Consider the following 9,909-nt stretch of genomic DNA (forward strand, 5'->3'; position numbering starts at 1 on the left):
TACCTCATCTCACGGTGTGATTTTATCCGCAGCGTGACTGTATTATAAGCATGCTTTTATCGGTTATTTTGCCGGTCTGATGAGTATAATTTGTCGTGTTTACGTGCGATGCCTTGTCCCAATCTGCTCCTGTTTGCTTTGTTAAAGTTACTGCATTGTGCTTTAAATCTGATGAGCGAGACGGCCTTGGTTTGTCCGCACAATCAGGGCACTACCAGCACAGGGACGATCATCAGCTTCACTAATCTAATGTGAAGGTAAATAAAACACGAGCAAAGAAACTGTAGACTTCACTGAAGCAACACGGACCCTGATGAAGACTGAAGCTGACGTGTCTGCTTCTTTCTGCCAATTTGCTCAAAGAATGAACTTAAAATATCATTTTAGCCAACACAGAGTTCCTCAGCAGTTTTCTGCAGGTACATCTGCACCACACAGTATATAGTTTTCCTGAATTTTGTTCTTTGTACTTCTGCCTGCCCAGCTGAAGAACACCTGTCAGCTCAGCCATCAGAGCCACGCAGTGCTTCCTTTCTTCTTCTTTTTTTTTTTGCCAACACAGAGCAACTCACGCCCACTCGCCACAATACAAACTCAAAGCTTCAAGTAATCACTTCAAATGAAAAGCCCTCGCATCCAAGTGAACGTCTGTGCCAGCTTTAAAGAAATTCCATCAAGGCATTCAAGAGATATACACTGATGCAAAGGCAATAAGAAACAAACACCTTTCAGATGAAAGAACGGCCTTAACTGAGTGTTATTTGTACCTGAAGACATTTGGGAATATGTATTTATCAATCAAAATCAAAGTGACATACATGCCGTAGTTTGCCACCAAGGTTATAGTTAACTATCACTAAGATGCAAGCTAAAAAAAATAATAAATAGCAGACTTTAAGAGTAGACTTTAAATAAACATACAGTACATGTCTTTAGTTTTAGTTCTGGGTAATTTGGTCAAATTCGCCAATCTACCAAGCCTGAGGATGTCTACATAACTGTGTACTGTCAGTACACAGGGCCAGTTTGTGCTGTTTAATGACTGCTTCTAGTTGGGTGGGGGTGGGGGGATCCTGCTCAAGGGCCCACGTGGTGCTAATGAGAATGGAGACGGGTGGCAGCACCTCACCACCTCAATTTTCCATGCCAGTCTGAGGGTTCTCTGAAACTTTCCCCAGATTGTTTCAGATTCCAAATTTTTTTTTTCAGTCCATCCAAGGGCTCCAATTCCATTTTTTTCAAGTACACGCCAGTCCGAGGACTCAAACCAGCATCCTCTCAATCATAAACCCTCTTTTTCTCCTCTAGGCCACCACTCCCTCAGCTGTTCTGTCAGCTAAGAACAGAAAATTGAACCTACAGTTCACACATCCCTTTATGACCACAATGTACCCATCCTCTGATGGCTGCTTCCAGCAGGATAACACAGCAACTGTGTGATGCTATTATGTCAATATGGACCAAAATCTCTGAGGAATGTTTCCTGTGCCACGAAGAATTAAGACTTTTCTGAAAGTAAAAGGAGGTCCAACGTTGTACCAGCAAGGTGTACCTAATAAAGTGATTTTTATTTTTTATTCAGCTTACTGAAGACCCTGCACAGTCTGCTGTGCTGCTATGGAGAAGTTATAAAAGCAACAGACAGAAAACTGTGTCCCTAATGAGATTTTACTTGCAGGGAGGAGAAAAAAAAACATCAAGAGGAGAGAAGGTGTTAATTAAAATTCTGCCAGCCTCCAGTAGCAAGTTTTGATTTAATACAACAATCATTCTGTGAGAGTGCACTGCACATTTCTCATCTCGGCATAAACTCTTCAAATATGCTTGGGTAAAATGATATGTCAAACAATGCCTTGCTAGACCTTGCTGTGAAGGGAGTTTTAACTTGCTAGTCAAACTCCCCGTTTCCCTGCTCTGGGACTGCCTCGGCTCCCTCTCTTCCTCCGTGTGTCTCTCTCTCTCTCTCAGGCTGTTTTGCTTCAATCTCCTCCTCGTTCTTCCCAACCCACTTCACCGTCGTGCCTTTCTCTCAAGTCTCGCTCCCTGTCTTGTTCCATACAGAGAAGAAGTTGGAAAAACAAGACCGCCGAGAGACTGCTGCGGTAAAGGTACACGGAACAAGAAGAGAGTGTAAAAGAAGTGTCAAAAAAAATGGACAGAAATCTGTTGAATCGCTGCAAGGGGTAATGTCACCATATGGTCATATATGGTCCCAAAAAGACTGACACGTTCACAGGTGTTTATCACATATTTGTATAGACTGTCATCACGGAAAAGCTTCATATAATCCTATGAGAATGCATCCACTTCAGGTGGTGGGGCTGACTAGGCCCAATAAACACGGCTAGGGAAGAATTCAAACACATATTTGTAGTGGTTGTACTACAAGCCTGTGTGCTGTTAGCAAACTTAAACAAATTCTAAAAAAAAAAAAAAACTTTGGAGAGTGCTGCGACAGAAATACACACCAGGGTCTCGCTGAGGGATAAGATGTGAGAGAGCACATTCCCTGTGAGATCAGCCCTTGAAAAAGGGAATGCCGGCGTTTCCCACGACACCAACCTCTGAACACCCTCACCCCACCTGTGCACTACCCCTCATCTCTCCTCCCGACTTTCATCCGGGCAAACAACGGCACCGCTGTCTCTACTGTGGAATGAAATATTCATGGCAGAGATAAAGCGGATGCAGCTGAAAGACTGTGTGTACCTTTCTGCATGTCGTTTGCACCGGTGAGACCTTCGGAGCCGGTTAGGTGTTCTGGGCTGGTTGTTTGCGACGGCAGTGCACTGAGGAGGAAGGAGAAAAAAAAATAATGATTATAAAAAAAAAAAATTAAAAAAAATCAGTGGATTAAAACCAGCAGAGCAGCACGTGGGAAAAAGCAGTGACACCCTGTTAACGTAAAGCGTTCCGAAAAAAAGAGATGTGGAACTCTGAAAGTTAGTTTTACATGTTAAAAGTACATCAGTGAGCGAGGTATTAATGCGCATGGATTGCAGAATTGAACAAGAAATTAGGGGCCTCGGGTTCTCCATCAGTGTAAATCTGAGAGCAAAGAGAAAAAGATTTGCCTTCACATTAATTCATAGCACGGCAGCATGAAAATACATTTCTCCAAGTGTTTTTCACTTTGTTATTTGTAGTTGTTTGATTTGCCCCCCCCCCCCCCAAAAAAAACTGTTCCTAAACTTTTCTAAAGTTGAACTCGTTCAGCATCTTGGGGAATCAACTTAAAAATGCTCTCCTTGCTGAGGGTGAGGTGAGAAGATTGATATGTAACTGGTGGCCGTGCGGTGAATATGAAGACAGAGACAGAAAATAAATAAATCAGGCTTCTTATATATATATATATATATATATATATATATATATATATATATATATATATATATATATATATATATATATATACATATTAGGGGCGGGACTCGATTTAAAAAATTAATCGAATTAATTAGAAGCTTTGTAATTAATTAATTGAAATTAATTGCATTTTAATCACATTTTAATATTTAACATGAGAAATATTAATTTAAGTTTGATGAATGAATCAATATACATAAGCTTAAACTTCAAAATCTTGTTTATTTTCCCACCAGTCTACTACACAGACCAACGAAGGGCGGAAGTGCTCCTGTGATAAGCAAACTCCTAAAATTAAAGTTAATCACCATAACTGAATAGTTTTATTCAACATTAATGTCTCACTTAATATAGTTGGAAATTAATCATTCGCTCAGCTGTATTCCTTGATGTTGTTATGCTTGTTTTAACAGCTTATTTTGAAAGACTTGAGAAACGTTCCACGGTGCAAAGTGCAATTAAAATGCGTTAAAATTTTTAATTCGTTAATTTCCCCGTAATTAATCGAAATTAACGCGTTAAAGTCCCACCCCTAATATATATATATATAAAACTCTGGCACCATTCACTGAGGCTGAGTTTAGACATGCAGCTATCGCCAGCAACAGCAGCTAGCTTAGCTACACTGGAGATGACTTAGCTTAGAACAAGGAAATGAAAGAAGTGGAAATGGCAAACCTCGCGCTGTAAGGAGGTTAAAAACATGCCAATTAACACAAGCAAAACAACACGTATCGTCTTTGTTACGACTGACACAGTAAATATGAAGCCTCCACCAAAAGCTGATTAGCTGCTGCTAGCACAGGGCTTCCAACTGCCAATTTAGGGAACCCTGGCCGTAGAAAGACTGAAACAGGTAAATGGTTAGCCTGGTTAGTCTCAATTAGGGTTGCATTACTTTGGAAAGATGCTTATTTGCTATACTGCATGTAGAGCCTGAAGGATATATGATTTTTAAGACCAATACCATATATTTGGCAAATTAAAAATCTGAGATTTCAAAATGCTTGTTAATATGTATTTTTCTTTTAGATGCACGAAACATAAACACATTTCTCTAATATTTGTTATATGCAGTTATTTACTCGTTTACACTCTGCCTGACTCTGTTTGGACCAGCAAGGAAGTTGCAGAGCTCCCTCTGGTGGACAAACGACAGAACATCAACATTCATAACATGGCTGTTTATCCCCTCTTTTATTTACTTTTTATTTTTTATTTATCAGCCATTACGAATGCAGATGCAGAAAGCTTGGCAAATAGCTAATATCGGCCCACCAATAAACTGGTCAAGCTTTACTTACAAGCATATCTGTAACATAGCGATTAAAACTACTGCTAGCAGCTAGTTATTGTACCACAAATATGGAGTAAACAGCAAATAAATCTATTTCCCAAAATTTTCAACGATTAAATGAACTGCAATACCTGTCCTGAAGCGGAACTGCAGTCTGAATCGGGATTTCAGGAACAGGCCGGTGCCTCAGTTTGTAGGAGCGAGTAAACCGCTGACCTCTAGGAGCATTGAAACTGGGCTGTGCCTCATAAATTGAGTTTTCAACCATTTCACCTTGAAAGCCCCCATGGTCAGCAGAACAGGGGACAGAGTTAGTACCAGAAGGCAATGGATCTTCTATAGAAATCTCCCAATCTGATGATATTTCAGAAGCAGAGAGGGACTCGCTGCTGCTGCTGCTGCTGCTGGAATGCGCAGAAGCAGACAAACAGGTCTGCGCAGATGTCTGAATGTTCCGGGGGTTACGAGGGGCCGGTTGAGGCGGAACAAGATAACTCCTCTTTGGAAGGTTCTCAACTTCTGCCCCCGGTCCTGCTCCTGGAAGCAAAGTCTGACTCCCTTCCAAATCATACTCGCCCTCTTTCTTTGGGTACTGACATGATATCCCCCTCTTTTTATCCTCTAAGAAGATATGTCTCGGGTATGGCACTGGCTTCCTTTGACTGTTCTCACTCTTTACTCCCTCCTCTTTGCTTTTGTCTTCCTCTCCACTCTGCCGCTTCAACTTTCGTGCCTCCAGACTCCTGAGGATGCGTCTACGGTGGCCTGTCGGCAGCACCTTAAGTTCCAGGAGCCGCTCTTCCGTGAGGTCCTTGCAGTCTTCCAGAGATTGATAACCCCCCTGATGGAGAAACGATGCATAATGAGACAGGTGGAGGCTGGAGAGCCACTCCACAATCTCTTGGCTGGGCCCTGGAGATGCAAACATCTTCCTCTAATCCCACGTTTGCCACATTCGGAAGACTTTTAAAAGGTGGGGTAGTCCAGCTTTACTCTGTAGGTAGAAAAAAAGAAAGAAAAATAAGTGATGAGTGAAGCATTATAATCCAGCTGTACCACAGACGAGATTAATGAACTTTGAAGCACCCAAGTCCTACAGAATTTAAAATATACTTTAGATTCTAATGAAGAGTGCTTTTCTAAAAGCTGCGATTACCCAAACCTATAATGACTTTGACCTACAGAGAATTTTTAATGGTTGAAGTATCAATTTGATGATATTAACCGACTCTGGCTGTGTGGAAACATGACCCAGTTCAAGAACGAGATCAACATTTTGGAAGATACTACCATTCACTTCTTGTTGAGAATTAGATTAAAAGATAAATGAGGTTGGGCAGCACGGTGGTGCATTGGTTAGGCCTGTTGCCTCACAGCAAGAAGGTCCTGGGTTCAAATCCACCATCTGGCCGGTGCCTTTCAGTGGAGTTTGCATGTTCTCCCCATGTCTGCACAGGTTTTCTCCAGGTACTCTTGTTTCCTCCCACAGGCCAAAGACATGGGGTTAGGTTAACTGGTGATTCTAAATTGCCCATAGGTGTGAATGTCTCTCTCTCCTCCCAGACTGCTGAGAGCTCCACCACAGAGCTGTTAAACTGCTGAACTCTGACCATATCAAACCCAACAGACAATCTCCTTGCACATGCACTGTGCCACTTTAGCACATTGCATACAGTTGTAAATAGACCGTTTATTTGCTGTTTATACTGCCTTTGCTCACTGTAAATATTGTATCATACAACCTCTGCTCACTGTAAATACCAGATCCTTATTTATTTATATTTCTTATTTTCTTTCTTGTATTATTTATCATTTTGGCACCTGGAGGATGGCTCCAACAATATTTCACTGTATGTGCAGTGACAATAAAGATCTGTTATCTCTTATCTTATCTCTCTCTGTGTTAGCCCTGCGACAGACTTATTGCAGACTGGCGACCTGTCCAGGGTGTAACCTGCCTCCTGCCCTATGGCAGCTGGGATACGCCCCAGCGACCCGTGACCCTTAATTGGATAAGCGGAAGCAAGCTGGCTGGCTGGATGGCTGGATGGATGATAACCTTGGGCAATTTTCTGACTGGCCAGTGTCGGCCCAAATTAAATATTTGTAAAAGTATGTGTGCCCGCTCTGCACAGACAAATAAACCGGACAGCAACAACTAAAGATTTTTAATTGCCATTTGCTCATTACTGTGTTTGGTGAAAGAGAGAAAACAGTGCAAGCACGCATGCAATCTGCACCAATCCAGAATATAATTATTTACCGACAAAATAAATTAATAAAATGACCCAAAACAAAACCAACTGACAAACAGTGACCAGTCATATTTCATACCAGATTCCCACTTCTCCATTATTGTGGTCTATGAAATTGATTGCAATCAATTTCGATAGATACAAATACAGATGCAATACAGCAAATACAGTATCTACAGAAAATAAAATATCAATGCAATTAAACCAGATCCATCTATACCTTTACCGTATGTTGTGCAGGTTTTTTTTTTTTTGGGTTTTTTTTTCTGGCAACTCATAACTCAAAATACAAGCGCACAACAGCAACAAGAGGGGTTAACCATAAGGGCACGGAAGCACATAAAAAGAACTACTACACCATTGACCAAGGTGAAATGTCTCGTCACTGTATATCTGACCTAGATACAAAAAAAACTACAAAAACAACCTGTTTTTTTAGACTCCCACAAGTCAAACCAAGAATTATGTTGTTTAAAAAAAAAAAAAGTATCAGATAAAAAGTATCAGTCAACACATGAAGTTTTGGGGGGAGGGGGGTCTCTGGAGAGATCAAGCAACGGAGCACAAACCTACTTTGTTTAAGCTTACTATGAAAAGATTTTGATGCAGACAGTACGATGCCGCCAGAATTACAAGCAATACATTTGCAACACTCCTGGATGAAGAGGCAGGAAACGGCAACAGCTATGAGGAAACAGCATACCACCATCTCAGCCTGGCCCTACCAGCAGTTTTTGCCCAGAGCATTTTGAAGCACTTACCTCAACACACACTTTAAGAATCCAAGCGCCACAGCTCGCAGCCTAGAAACATATCCTAACCTTTCTAATGACAGGGTATTTTTATTTTTATTATCCTGACAGCAGCATGTCTTCCGAGTAAAAAGCTAATGAACTATGTGGCAGAACTGGTCTCTCACGGCTGTTTCTATATCTTTAAACACACACACACACACACACACACACACACACACACACACACACACACACACACACACACACACACACACACTTAAAACTTACAGGAAGATCAACCATAAGCCTCTTGTCATGGCCACTTCTCTTTTGAGTTACAACTCTGCAGCACACAGGCAACCTGAAGTGTTACTTCTGCTTTCAAGTAAACACAGGCTTATTAATTTTTTTTTCTTTCATGTGCTTGTCATTTACAAAGCAAGCTTCTGCTGAAATTAATTCAAACGGAAGCTGATTTTCTTGTTGCTTGACTCATGAGAGTGCCGTGGCTTTGCACCCTCAGCAGAGAGGTTGCAGGGGCCCAGTCCCCGCTTTATACTTGACAGTATTAAGTCGTCATAACAGAGATCGATAGTGTCTATCAGAACAGCCCAGCTGAGGATTGGGAGCTTTAACACCAGGCAGGGACCTGTAATGGCTCGCACACGCCAAAGCCTGGCAGTGCTCTTGACTTGGCCTGCTCCGCATCTCTGCACTTGCAGACACCCACCCACGCAAACTTTATCTTATAAACGGCGCACACATTCAGTTAGCATTATTAAACAGGCAGGATTTGGGAGTTTTGCTCCACAGCTGCTGCCCTGTGTGGAAAACCACAGATCAGGGTGCGCGGATCAATAGCAAATCAAAAGGAAAAGTTCACTAAACACACACAGCTTTCACATGCCACACGAGCATCCGGGCACATGACATATTACTGCTATGATTTATGTGTGTGTGTCTATAAAACAAATAGGTGCCAGCACAAGAGAGTTGTGTGTCTGTGTATGACACCCACAAGCCAGTACCTTAAACTCACACCGCAGGTATGGTTATACAGGACAGGCAGTGAGTCAGAGCATGCACGCCCATGCATGCACACACAAACCTACCTCATACTTCTGCACATCCCCTCAGCCAACCAACTTTGAACAAAGTCCAACTGATCTCGCCTTCCTGGTTCGACGCAAATACCCGCAAACTTTACCGTTTTTCATGTTACCTACAGTGCTTAGCGATGTTTTTTTGTTTTTTGTTTTTTTATTTTTTATTTGATTGTGTAATGACGTATTTGTTGAAGAAGTAAAAGCCCTTGTTTCGTGTAACACTTCCTCAAGGTGCGCTCAGCTGTTCGTACTGAGCCGGGAATCTGCTTTCACTGAGCTCGATCAGCACCAGAGGCACGCACGTGTGAGATTTGCTTATTTGCGTATTGACACTTTGGAGGAGGGGGGGAAGATATATGTGTCACGCATCACTGCGAACACAAACCAACACACATCAAAAATCAGGTCTGAGTGACGCGGTTTTCTCGTTACACGCAACCCAGTATGCCCATTAACAGCACGATGTATTTATCTGTACCCGCACTTCCTGTGGGACTGCGTAAAAAAACCTTAAATTGGCTCTTTTTTAAATTTCAGTTCAGTGCCCACGTATTTTTTTTTTTTGTTTGTTTGTTTGTTTTTAAAGTACACGCAACATTTGCTGCTCTGTAAAACTAACCCGCCGCACACAAAGAGGAAATCTGCTCACCTTAGCGCACTGGCTGGGTCCACTTTCTTTCATATTAGCGCCTCTCTCAGTATCTGTTGAGTCTTTTTTTTTTTTTTTTTTTGGTTTTACACACTCGACAGTTTCCGACTGTTGAGCGCAACTCCACGCCCCTTTCAGGAGTTGAATGCCACAGCGAGCGCTGACCTTCCCCTCGTTCAGACCGCCTGTTAAACTAAATCCCGCGGGTTGTGATTGCGTTAATGATCGGCTGGGCACGCTCTGCTCGTTAGTGTGTTACTGTGTTTTGGGGAGAAGTTACTGCCTGCAAGCTGAAATTGTTCTGATAGACATTTAAAAACAAAAAAAAAGAAAGAAAGAAAATAAATGTGCTTGCATGGACAACAGAGTGGAGGCACTTGGGATGTTTTTACTGGGAAAACTTGCATGTCCCGGCTTGATCCCGGAGCCTCGGGACATGCATTCAGCACAGGCAGGAATGCATGTCCACAGTTTGCCATTTAAAACAACATGGGTAATACTA

At 42.0% G+C, this 9,909-nt stretch overlaps 1 protein-coding gene across 1 annotated transcript in view; it reads right to left on the reverse strand.

Moving 5' to 3' along the window:
- arap2 (ArfGAP with RhoGAP domain, ankyrin repeat and PH domain 2) overlaps nt 1-9,578 on the reverse strand; it is a 174,253-nt gene extending 164,675 nt beyond the window's left edge. Inside the window, 3 exon segments of the mRNA XM_030753721.1 lie at nt 2,710-2,789; nt 4,795-5,657; nt 9,408-9,578. Coding sequence (XP_030609581.1) covers nt 2,710-2,789; nt 4,795-5,591 — 877 coding nt within the window. The 5' untranslated portion in view covers nt 5,592-5,657; nt 9,408-9,578.
- Between the last annotated feature and the right edge of the window lie 331 nt (nt 9,579-9,909).

This window comes from Archocentrus centrarchus, chromosome 18 (assembly GCF_007364275.1).
Source record: "Archocentrus centrarchus isolate MPI-CPG fArcCen1 chromosome 18, fArcCen1, whole genome shotgun sequence".
Lineage (NCBI taxonomy): Eukaryota > Metazoa > Chordata > Actinopteri > Cichliformes > Cichlidae > Archocentrus > Archocentrus centrarchus.